The sequence below is a fragment of the Corvus cornix genome, chromosome 1 (genome assembly GCF_000738735.6).
Source record: "Corvus cornix cornix isolate S_Up_H32 chromosome 1, ASM73873v5, whole genome shotgun sequence".
In the NCBI taxonomy this organism is placed as follows: domain Eukaryota; kingdom Metazoa; phylum Chordata; class Aves; order Passeriformes; family Corvidae; genus Corvus; species Corvus cornix.
In genome coordinates, this window is record NC_046332.1 from 31018123 (window position 1) to 31031155 (window position 13033).

The window sequence follows — 13033 nt, forward strand, 5'->3', positions numbered from 1 at the left end:
ACTCCCAGCAATACTGCCCTCCCAGTATTCTTACCTAACCAGCAAACCATGTACTATTCTCACTTGAGAGCAACAATGCTATTATTCTCCCCAAAATATTACAAAGTCCATACTGTAACAATTTAACATTTGTCTCTCCTGCCTTAATGAACATTTCAGTATTAATTGCCATGGTGCATAGGAGAAAAACCTTTTAGAATTTAAGTGTTACACACAGACAGACATGGAAGAGACCAGCAATATTCCTAACCAAGTGACAAAGTGCAAACCAAGTGGTTCAACTCACTCTTAACGGAGGGACCAGGTGAGAGAGACTGTCCCGAAGATACGCGTAATGTCTGAACGTATGGTCAGAGAACAGGGCAGGCATTGTTGGGCAACTTTTAGCAGCATTAAAAATCAGAACCAGAACAGCAATGTCTATTACAAATGGATTGTTAAAGAAAAATAAACAACAGCAAGAAGAGCTCCTTGGGGATGGGAAGTTAAAACAACAACAACAACTCAACAACTCTTTCATTGGTTAGGATTTGTCTAGAAGTTCTTTATAGTTGGAAAATACTGAGCAAAACCCAAAGAAACAGCTGTCTGAGCAGATGAAAACCAAGTACAAAGTGCAAACATTACAGGGTGAGCCATACTGGAGAAAGGGTGTCACTGCCAACAGGGGATGGCTCAGAAGCAACACAGAGGAAAGGAGCCACGGATCCCAAATGCAGAACACACGCATTAGGTGGACTTTCACTCTTCCTCACAGCTTACACTGTGCTCACCAGTTTGCACCACAGAATCATAGGGTGGTTTGCGTTGGAAGGGACCTTAAAGACTACTAGTTCCAACCCCCCCTTCCATAGGCAGGGACACCTCCCACTAGACCAGGTTGCTCAGGTTTTTTGGTGCTCTAACAACATCTAAAATTGTACATTTACTGCCAAGTCTTTGAAAATTGCTGCATTACCTAAGATGCCCTGAAAAACATCACTCTATGCAGACTTTAAGCAACCCAAAGAATCAACATGGAAAGAGAATTCTGAAGTAGAAAACACATTTTCCCAGTCTGAGATCTGCAGAAATAGAGAGCAGCCAAAGGCTTTCACGGTTAGCCCAAAGGCTGACACCTGCAACACGGCTGATTCCAAGCATAAGCTCTGATTCAAATTTCCCAAGTGCTTTGAAGTAAACAAAACCATGTTTTTAAATATCAGTTTACACTGGAAACACACTACTCAGGTTTACTTCATAGTTTCTGGCTCACAGGCCTGTCTTCACATAATATGCCTCTGTAAAATTTGGTGGCAAGTTACCTCCAAAATATTCTCCAACATAATTCTGGTTCCCGGCAGGAAGGTGCACTGAGTTAAACAACAGCTTTCTTCCCCCTGCAGTGTTCCCTTAACTCTCAACTCACAGGACAACTTTACTCAAATTATTACTAAACCATGTAATTACACATTCATCTCTCTCCACCTGATTCTAACCCATTTCAATCCTCACAAGGCACTCATTTAATCTCGATAGAATTTCTGCTCGATGGCCTGTGACTGGTGAGAAAAATAAGCAGCAGCTTCTACAGGAAGGTTCCAGTCCAATGTGTCTCAGCATGCATCAGAAGTAACATTATATTCTGCAATTGCACAGAAGGGAAGCAAGGGGAATAAAAATGGAAAAATGGATTTCCAAGGTGTCTCCTATTGTTGAGGATAACAGTGTATCAATAGTCATTTGTATTCTAAAGCACTGGAAGAGCCAACATTAATATAAGGATTTCTGACATAGAATTATCTCAAAAAGATGAAAAATTCAAAGCATTATGGGGATTCAGGCACTGCTGTACTAAGAGATGGCTCTGTTTTGTAAACTCCACAACAGTAAGAATAGCAAAAGTTTTACCTAAAAAGAAAACAGACATGAAAAAACGTCCTTCTTATTTAAAAGCTAAAGCATCTTCAAAATTAATGCAAACTAGACAAATGTTTTGACATCAAAGGGCTCATCTGCAAAGCCTAAACCTTGACAAATTGCTTGATTATTCATCACAGCATAAAAAGAAGGCCAATTATAGTCCACTGGTACTTATGAAGATGGTTCCAGCTAACAGTTATTCCATCACTTGCTGAGTAACAAACTAAGTGCAAAAGGATTCAGAAATAGGCACAGGATTGTTTGTCTGCTACAGTGAGAAATGGTTTAAGAAATGTGAGTGTTGAGAAATCCTTAATAAAATCTACTACAGTCAAAATTATCAACTGGCTTCATGAATAAAGATACAGGCTGGGTCATCCATGTCTGGTTCCGGAGTGTCAAAGAAGGGATGTGTGCTCAGCAGCTCTGGGACCAATGGAAGCACCAAAGTGGGATGCCTGCTTCCCAAGAACTTCAAGCATCTGCAAATACACAGATTGAAATATATGTTAGTGAACAGGCACATTTCAAAATACAACCTTCTAAAGCATTACTACTTTATGTTGCAGCAACACTTTGAGACGGTCAGCAAGAAAAATCCTGCTGTCCAAGCTGTTTCTTTACAACTGACCATTTGCATTAATATTTTATAGGATTCAAGAAAACTGAAAGGACAAGCAGTATTAAATTTCTTTTTATTTAAACTGTCCAAAAAATACTTAACACTTGGAGTTGTGCAATCCAGGAAAAGCTGTTATACTAAAGGCTAACGAATGAGTGCCTTTTTTTTTTTTCAGAAGTAAGGAAGTTAGGAGGTAAAAACCCAAAGCCCCTAAACTCTACCAAACTCCAAAACCAATGTAAAAGTACACTGGAAGTCAAAGGAAGCTTAGGCTAACATATGTGTTTCCAATAATACCTAAGAATTCCATCTCAAACCATGTCTGTGGAGCACCACTTCTTTTGTTGCTTCCATTAAACAACCAAAAAATCTGACACAGAAGTTCCTTCTTTTTGCTTAGACAGAAAAAATTTCCTCGGACAGCACAATGTCACACAGCCAATCCACTTAGCACATCTGATATAGTCAACTGCTGGTAAATATTACTATTTAACACAGAGTCAAGTAAGCAAAAACACTTGTGTAGAAGAGATCAGGTTTTAAACTGAAAACTGAATTAATCTTTTCTGTCAATGCTTTGAGTGCCTGGAATAGGGTGGTATTTCCATGAGTGGTCATCAGTTCTGGATTCCCAGGGCAAGTACTGACAAGCAAGAACAACACAGAGTTTCTACACCAGTTTCTACACCTGTTAGCTCCTTAGCAAGCTCAGTATTTCCTAGCACCTCACTTACTAAAAAGAATAGGAAAGTAAGCAGACACACAAGGACACTGAACACACTCACTTCCATATGGATTCTCTGTCTGTGGGATACTTGGTCAGGTTTTTCAGCAGCTCCACCAGTGCAAGATGGATGCCTTCTTTAGTTGAAACATTGGTGCAACACAACAGTTCATGCAGTGCTTCCCGAATGTCCCTCGAAGAATCCTAAAATAAAAACCCAACCCAGACACTGCTGAGTGCTGAGAGAAATGTGCCTGCACAGACATTCACTTTAAAGGTGGCAGCTTCCGTTCCTTGGCTGAGTTAATAGAAGAGGTCTGTGATAAGCACTGTCTTGTTTCTAGTTACCAGAGCTAAGCACAGATGGAGTGACCAGGCAAGTGCTGCAGGCTCTCCTGGTCTCATCCCCCTCTGTGCTTCCTTTACTGGAATGAACAGGAACTGCTTCACCGCTAACCTGCTCAAGCAGAGCAAAAATCACTACTTGGTTTGGCTGATGTTGTATCTTTGCAGTCACAGAAAAGGAAGGTGTTGGGCAGCTCAGTAAGACAATCACCAAAGATTGTTTTGGCATTTTCACAGCAGCCTTTTATCGTTTTCAACACAGGGAGCTCCACTGCACAGGCTTTCAGCCCAGTCACCAGCCTCCAGAGGGTCTGAGTAAACACTGAGGACATGTCAGTGGCTGGACAGACTAGAACATTCAGCTGAATTAATGACATTCCTTCTGCCAAAAACCATCATGACATTCCATATCCATGTATCACCACATTCCTTGCTATCAGCATTTGCCTGGTGCTGCTGGACACAACACGAAAATTTGATAGGATACAAGAGCTGGATGCTTTTCAATGGTGGATTTTACCTTTTTGAAATTATTAATTTGCTAACTATCAACAGCTCATCCATCACTGTCTTACACAAAATAAGAAAGAGCAATCCTCTTGTAAAGGCTCTTAAATGACAGCCAACACACGCAGATGATCAAAGGGGTTTTGGTGGTCTAAGACAAACTATGACCACAGAGAAGACAAACTCTAAGGACTGGAATGAAATGACCACAGACATAAAACACTCCAGACCACTAAGAAAGCCCACTAGAAAGGTGGTACCAAGACAAATGAGCCAGAAGACCATGAAGAGACAGAGGTGAGCACAACTCAACAGAAACTGAGATCAAGGACAACAGGGAAAGCAAATTCCAAAGTCTGGTTAGAAAAGCAAGGAGTAGCTGGTACAGTTATTCTGATGAAATGAAAGCAGTAACTTCTGAAAAAAGAAGTCACCCCCAACACCCAAGAGATCCATATTTACACTGCTGGATCCAATTTAGGCACCAAAATTAATAGTATTTTTCCACATCCTTTATTTTTGCACTGGAAGAGGGATTTTACAGAAAAGCACCAGCATCTTTCAGAATCAGATAAATCCATTAAAACGTTAATAATTCTCACACTTACACTATCCTAATGTCTGATGATAATTATGATAATTATGATAATGTAAACCACAATACATCTAGGGTTTATCACACATGGCAAGTCAGGACAGAAGAGCCCAGCCTAACCAGGACATTTTCATACCTCAATGCACACGTCCACAGCTTAAACAAATGCAAATAATGACAAAAACATGAGGCACCTAAAGCTCATTGGCTGCATTTGCAAATCCAGATCACATTCCACAGCATTTGTTACAGACTGAGAAAATAGGTTTAATTAGTTTGCTTCTTCCTAAGGCACAACTGGGAGTGGCAATTGCTGCCCTAGGTCAAGGAAATAGAAGGTGAAGAGACAGAAACAGAGGATTTGCAGCACCTCCCAAGGCTGGGACACTTCCCAAAAGCAGCAGAAACTTGCCTACTACAAGCAGCAGATGAAAAAAAAGTGCCTCAGGGGCTATAGCTCAGCAAATCAATCAGGTCTAAGAGGAAGCAGTTTGACATAATTCTGTTCACACAGCCAAAATCTCTTCCTCTTCCTGGATCAACCTCATCAACCAGGAAGAGCAGCTGACTCGTGCTGTTCCCTGAATCCTGGCTGAGCACTGACTGGGAGGATGCTGGTTGGGAAAACTCAAAATCGTACGGCAGAGCGCACTGACAAACTCTCTGAGCAGCCAGAAAGGAGATCTCAGGCCCATGGCCCAGCTCTGCTTGCTGAGCAAAGCTGTAGCCAAAGCAGCTGAGTCAAGGGAGCAGAAAAAAATTGAAGCTGCATTCAACATGAAGTGGTGCAGAGTGCTGGAGCACAACACAAGACAGAAGGAAACACATGGAGGCAACAGCACAGTGATCAAAGGAGGAGTTTCTATCTAAAATTTGTCTCTTTCAGAACTATTCTACTGTCCTGGGGCTCACGAGGTACCAGATTTTAGAAACCTTTGGCAGTGTTTAAAGAGCCAAAAAACCCAACAAAAAGGTGGGTTTGCTCTCAGAGGAAGGGACTGATTAGCAGTACATAATTAAGCACCCCAAAGCAAGCAGGAGAGCAGTTCTTGCCCTCCTCAAGAATCTCTTACCTCCAAGACAGCTAACACAGTATCCAGCTGGTCTTCCCGCAGCGTGATATTGTTGGAAATTTTTCTCATTGTGTGTATTGACTGCAACCTCACCTCCTCAATTTCATCATTAAACATGTCAACCAAAAAATCCAGGCATTTCTCCGCAAAAGAAGGCGAGGACTGAGCCAACATACACAGGGCTTCGACCGCAGCGATTCGAACCTCTGTTAAAACAGGAGCAGGGAATTAACTGTCAATTAATTAAAACTGTCTGGTTTTAAAGGACATGCACCCAACAGCGAGGTCTTGTACTACTCAAGGGTTGGCCTAAGGACAGGAGATGCTAAGGAAATGCTGAGGGCAACAGAGCCTAAGCAGGGACCCACTGGGGGACTTTTCATAGGCAAGTCTTCAAATCAAAAGTTTCACCTCTGATAGAGCCCCTGCTGCTGCCATAAACATCTGCAAAAGGGACCTGCAGGTGACAAACAGGTCCCCAACCCACCAATAAACACCGTGTATTTCATAGCGTGCTTTGCAAGCATAGCATCAACACTGGTATTTTAAGCAAACTCATTTAGTTAATTAAACTGGGGTTGTTTTATTCTTCCTGACATTTTAATTGCTTGGAGCTTTCACTGCATTTTTAACTTGCTACGTAGCACTTTACAAATTGCTGAAAAGCCCCAGAGAATCAACATTTTGGCAGTTAACAGAATGAAATTCCTCTGCTTTCTGACTTCAGATTCCTCAAAACAAAGGAAAAAGGTGCCATCTAAATATTAAAATTATTCAAATGAAAGTAAAAAAAGCATCAGAAAGCATCCTGAGTGTACTTATGCTGTAAAACATTGCAGGAATTTGAAGAATACCCAGATATAACAAGGTTAGGCAGAGGTGAGATTCTCTTCCCTAAAATCATCCTCATTAGCTTCCATAACATTTATGTGCTAGAATCATAAAAATGGTAATTCATCTGATGTCTTGCAACAATGTTTTAAACATACTTACATTTTTCACTCAAATTAGCTACCTTGAAAACACTCACTTGAACTTGTGTGGAGCTTTTAGGCCTATTGTTCTTAAAGAAGACCTCTGACTCCTCAGGATTCTGATTAAGTACGAAAAGGCACAGACAGCAAGACCCCTGCCTGCTCAGTAATGAAGCTTTTTGTCACAACTCTGCGTCTCCATGGTCATTAAGACCGAGGTATCAAGAGAAGAGAAACATTTTGCCGATACTGCTCTCCTAAGCTGACACACTAATTCAGACTTAAGGTACAACACGGAATTCAAGACATGAAGCAGTGCTGCCAGGCAGGGGGAGCTCAGCAGTATTTAAAAATGCTGCAGTGGAGAGAGAGAGAGAGATCTGTGTATATTCCACATTTGATCATTTTATCCACGTTCCTCAACAGCATCATACTGACACAAGACCTGTGGCACAAGAAACTAGAGAACTATTTCACAGGTCAAGGGGCTGAACCAGTGAAACATTTTTTACTGTTACTAGGAAAAAAAAAAAGTGCACTTTCAAGCTCCAGGGAGAGTTTAGCTATTGGGAAAACATGCATTTATTTGCAGGAGTCATGGAATAATAACCCAACTTTTACAACACAATCTACAGCAATATTTTCGTTATGGTGGTTTTGTACATTTTAACTCAACCTCGTCCTTCCAGTAACATTAAAGGCAAATTCAGAAAGAACATTCAGAGCTTGGAATTTTCATGGTTTATGCAAATACCAGCCTCAAGTTTACCCAGAGGAAGTTTAGATTGGATAGTAGGGAAAACATTATGGTTGTCAATCACTGGAACAGACTGTGCAGGGAAGTGGTGGAATCACCACCCTTGGATGTGTTCAGAAACCATCTGGATGTGGCACTTAGGGACATGGTTTAGTGGGATTTGGCAGTGCTGGGTTAACATTTGGACTCTATGGTCTTAGAGGTCTCTTCCAACCTAAACGATTCTATGAAATTTTTTTCCTGCTGACAAAACACCAATTTCAAACAGCAGCAACTAACTGCCAATTTAGAGCCACACGCAACTATTACAATTAAGTCAACAAAACCAACAAATAATCCCAGTGGGTTTCTGCAGAACAGAAGCAAACCACTTATTACCGTATATGTTACTAAAACTTTACCATTTCTAGGAAGCTACTTGCTTTTGGCTACTCAACTGAACATTTCTATCCAAAATTCCATGCAACACTACAGTACCTTTGAAACAACTGCCATATCAGAGATCACAATGATGCTTATCAGCTAACACACATCTCTCCCTTTAGCTGTTCCATGGCCAGTTAACACTTACCATACATCTCATCTTCCAGGCCATGAACAAAAGCCCCACAAGCTCCTGATTCAATCAAGTTCACAGCACCAGTATCGATTTCCTCTTTGGGAGCATCGTCTCCCCACTTTCTGCCACTGGAAAACTCCCCAGAGCTGTAGAGCTCTTTGGCTCGTTCATGTGCAGTGCGCTTCCTCTGGCCAAACAAGGGTTTCAGTTACAACCATGTCAACTTCAAAAGGTGATTCAACAAAATATTAAACTGGATCTGAAAACAGATGTAGCTGGAGGCTTATACATTGACACACAGGCAAGTGCTAAGAAAAGCAAACAGTACCTGCCCTTCTACAGCTATTTCTGACTGCCAGTCACTCTTTGTAGTTTTGATGTAGGGAAAGGATAATAACAAATGCATTTCGATTAACAGATTCTTAGACATCCATTATAAAAACAGCCAAACCGGGTCAGAACAAAGGCCCATCTAGTTAAGAAGCCAATAAGTGATTGGCAAAAATGCTACAACTTTGCAATTAAATACTTCAATGCTATCAATACTATTCAGAGGTCAGCAATGTGTAAAATGCCATATTCATTCATTGTGCTTGCTAGGCTGTCTCCTTTCTCCCCACACTCTAAATAAAGCTGTGCAGCACTTTAACAGCCTTTACAAAGCAGTCCACAAAAAACAGCAGCTCTTCACCATTCTTTTGTAGACAGAAAAAAATTAACATAACCTTGAGCATGTTGCTTAAGGAAGGAATGCTACTGAAAAATCTTGCCTACAGGGCCAAGTAGCCTTTAGCTACTCATGTCTCTTGAAATGGTGATGTTTTTTGATCAGATCTTGCAGCATGTTTCCATGAGCTGCATCCATGAGTTCTGCTCATTCCATGAGCTAGAACTAGGATGCAATCTTTTCATACACAATGAACAAAGCTTTTAGCCAAAAAACCTATCAGAACACCACAAACATTTACCTTTCAGCTGCTGCAAAACCTGAATAGCTTAGAGCTGTTTCTTACATGCTCCGTTAATGAAATCTAAAACTAGCAATTGCTTCATTGACTTTAATCTAAAACAAAACCTGTCATCACCAATTAACTCTCAACAGCCCTCAGGCAAGGACAAGGTGAACAAGCACACTCAATATTAACATACCTCTTGTGTCATTTTAGTACCTACACACAGGAAAACAAACCCAAACATTTACATACCCTCAGATCTGACATGAGCTTCTTGTCAAGGGTCTGCTCCAAGAAATGGGAGCTAACTTGTTGCATAGAACCCTAAAGAAAAAAAATCAAAAGGAAGAAACAGGATTATTCTGAACTCCACCATATATATCATTTCCTGACTTATCCCAACAGGGTATCCAATCTTACCCACTCATTCTAACAGCTTTGTGTAATGCCTGACACTACTGTACGTCAGAGTCTAAACAAAGTGAACTTAAGAGGCAGAACATCTTATTTTCCCACTGAGGTTAATATGGCTTTTCTTGAGTTCAGTTGCTTCATATGTCCTGTGGCAGAGAAGCAGGGGCAGGGAATTACAACAGGGATCTGTTTTTTTCTTTAATGCTCAGCCATCTACTCTCAAGAAAAGAATCACTGCACAGTTGAGCTGAAAAAGTGTTGGCTTTCCTCAACCTCCCTCATTTCTTTCACCTCACAGTTTTGGGAGAAATTTACCTATACAGTTTGAAACATCCTCCCACTTTTCTTTTCAAATGTATATGAAAAGTAAAGTAACTTAAGAGGGACTATTCTCTGCTAGAGAAGAAAAGAATGCAACTTACCAATAACTTAGCAGCTTGTACTCTTACAACCCAGGAACCATCACTAACCATATGGCAAATTTTTCCAAAGGCATCATCGACCAAGCGAATTTCTTCATTAGAAGAAGGAATAGGGACGATGCTGACATAGAGAAATCAGTTTGTTGATTGCATTCCACACTGGATGGCATCAATAAGAAACAACTATGCTGAATTCCTGTGAATGTGCAACAAATACCAGGAACCAAACTTCCCTGCAGCAGTGCATTCCCATCAGGCATCAGCCATTTGTACACATCACTTTCCTAACAGCTACTCCTCACACCTACTAGCACAAAACTCTCAGGATGAGGATGATTACTTGGCCAGTACTTTGAGGAGAGTGCATGCAGGACATACCTTTCAGGGTAAAGTTGACTGAGGACCCAAATCAGCTGAACTGCAGCACTGCGCACTTGCTCATAATCATCTGCCAAGAGCTTGCAGGCCTGAAAGAAGATTCACAGTCCAATATTCCTGAAACATCTCCAGCTGAGCTGTCATTCACTTCCCACAGAGTAATCAGCATTCTTGCCACAAAACAGTCAGGACAGATTAAAAATCAAGATGAATCCAATCTTCCCTTCCACTCCCTAGTGTTTCCAAGTTCCATCAGGCAGACTAGTCCTAATCAAGTCAACCAAGGCACATGGTGTGAAACTCCAGAACTGCCTGTACTATGGAGGAAGGATGAAATGTGAGTCTGCAATAGACCTGATCTGACACAGGCTGCAGCTGCACAGCTTTACTGACATAACAAATACAGGCTTCGTGGGGACTCTCCAATGAACAAGGGTTTGAGCCTTCAGGACTATTTAAGACTTTACCACTATGCCAGATGACAGGAATGACTAATGACTTCATCACGCTTTGCCCTTCCCATGATCACCTCCCCAGCAAACAATATATAACAAAGCATATGCCTTAGTGCATTTAAACACCATGGATGCAAAATACCCTTTTATTTCCACTGCCATATAACAACAAGGAATATTGGCAACCTAAGTGCAAAATACTCCACCTCTGCTCAGTGCCCTCCTCCTCACAAAATACACTGCCAGAGAATTCAAAAAAACATATGCAAACAAGTACAAAACAAATACAAGGTTTTACCTGACTATAAATAGCTTGCTGTAACTTTAATCCTCTTTCATGAAGCTGTAGCTACAGGAAAAAAAAACAACAATGCAACAAAGTGTAACTATAGGTTTAAAGGACACAGACTAACTTTTCACCACTGTTTTTCTGTTTGAGTAAACTCAGCTGCTTGCATTTCTCAATTGCTTGCTATAATTAAAATATTGCACTATCTTGACCATTAAGTGTTTTAAATAATATCCTTGACTTCAGTATAGTTTGTTTAGCTTCAGAGTCATTCATACTTTGATTAGGGAAAAGCAATTTATACAAATACACTGTCTGTCCATTCTCCCAACCTTCAAACAATTCTTTAGCGTTAGCCATATTCAACCACAATTAAAACAGATGTAGGAATCCTCAAAATAATTCCTACCATTCCTGAAACACAGATTCAAAAGTAGTATTGACAATGAGTATTCCTGCCCTGGAAATCTTTCCATTACTGAACCACAGGGACAGCAAACTGTCCTACATTGTTTTGTTTTAGAGTAACAGTGTCATGAATCTGGCTTATAAACAGAGGAACAGTATCTGGCTGAATAAAGTCAACCAGAAATATTTTCTTTTCTATATCCTTCAAAGTACAACACAGATTTAAAGGAAAAAGCCCACAAACACATGGCAAGAAAAAACTATGATCACCAATGCTGAAAAGTGGTTAGTGACCCTGAATTCATACAATATGTTCCCATACTTCAAACAACAGAAAGACAGCTTTTTTTCTGCTATAATTATAAACTCAAGGTCATAAATCTTGCTATGGACTTGGCTGAACACCATTACAAAAGTCATGCAAATTACTTTCAAAAAATTGTACCAACAAAAATTGGACCGAGATGAGGTCTAGATTGGGTATTAGGAAAAAATTCTGCACGGAAAGGGCTGTCAAGCACTGAACAGGCTGCCCAGGACAGTGGCAGAGTCACCATCTCCGGAGGGATTTCAAAGACATACAGATGTGGCTTTTAGGGACAGGGCTTAGTGCTGGGTTAAAGGTTGGACTCAGTGATCTTAAGGGTCTTTTCCAACCTAAATGATTCTGTGAAGGATGAGTAAGTACAACGTCCAGCAGAGGGAGATTTCAGAGAGATTCAAGTGCAATCTGATCTCCCCAAATGCATCTTCCTTCTTTGTTTGGAGGTTGGTAACATTAATTCAAAGATCCTTGTTGACCATCACATTAGATGGAACATTGTTATCAACTTTAAGGGTAATAGAGAAACTTCTGCATCCCCATAAACTCACAGACAACTCACATTAAGCAATATTTTGAAATGCATAGTCTTTGCTTGCATTTCTTCAAAGCTAAAAGCTTCTGAAGGGTTCCCACACAAAAAACCAGTATATAGTATATCTCATGAACAGTTAGAGAATGCTAATGAATGCAAACATGAGGCAAAATATAAATGTTTGCTTTAAAACAAACAAAATTCTTTCTGGACTTATCATGCAGGTTTCCTGTCATAAGCAGCTACCTACTGCACTTTGGAGCACTAGAAGCTTATTGTAGTTCTGCTAACCAACAATAAATCAAGAAATAAATCTCTCACTAAAAGAAAAGCCTATACACACTCAAAGGAGTCCACAAATTGAAAAGCTTCTTCAGCAATAGCTGAAACCGAAGTTATGAATCACTCAAATGCCCTTTGAGATCTCATGTTACTGTCATATTTCAAGACCTATCTTACTTTTCCAGCTAATTTTGATACACTAAATGGACTTTTACTAAGTTAATTAAAATGGTCTCTAAACCAAACCTCTTTGCATTAGTTTCCAGCCCTCCCTCAGCTTCCTTATACAACCCCAAACCATTTCTTCCACTGTACTACCAACACTTACCATGGCTTTTATAGCTGCAGTCCTAACACGAGGGTCCTGATCATTAAAATGATCTCCTATGATCTTCTGCACATCTTTGGCTGCCTGGCTTTCAGCCTCTTTTGCAACACCTTTTTCCACTGGGCCAAGACAGCCAATTAATTGAAGACACTTATTCCTTACACCATGAGAAGAATCTGTCAGATGCTG

General features: G+C 40.5%; 1 protein-coding gene across 1 annotated transcript in view; it reads right to left on the bottom strand.

The window, feature by feature from the left end:
* The window catches only part of INTS4 (integrator complex subunit 4), a 34181-nt gene that overhangs the window by 16205 nt on the left and 4943 nt on the right, over window positions 1-13033 (bottom strand). The window contains exons 6-15 of the mRNA XM_039555466.1: window positions 12845-13030; window positions 10979-11029; window positions 10226-10314; window positions 9848-9968; window positions 9264-9335; window positions 8071-8245; window positions 5769-5974; window positions 3310-3452; window positions 2269-2384; window positions 287-420 (exon numbers count right to left, since the gene is read on the bottom strand). Coding sequence (XP_039411400.1) covers window positions 287-420; window positions 2269-2384; window positions 3310-3452; window positions 5769-5974; window positions 8071-8245; window positions 9264-9335; window positions 9848-9968; window positions 10226-10314; window positions 10979-11029; window positions 12845-13030 — 1293 coding nt within the window. The remainder of the gene's footprint in view (window positions 1-286; window positions 421-2268; window positions 2385-3309; window positions 3453-5768; window positions 5975-8070; window positions 8246-9263; window positions 9336-9847; window positions 9969-10225; window positions 10315-10978; window positions 11030-12844; window positions 13031-13033) is intronic.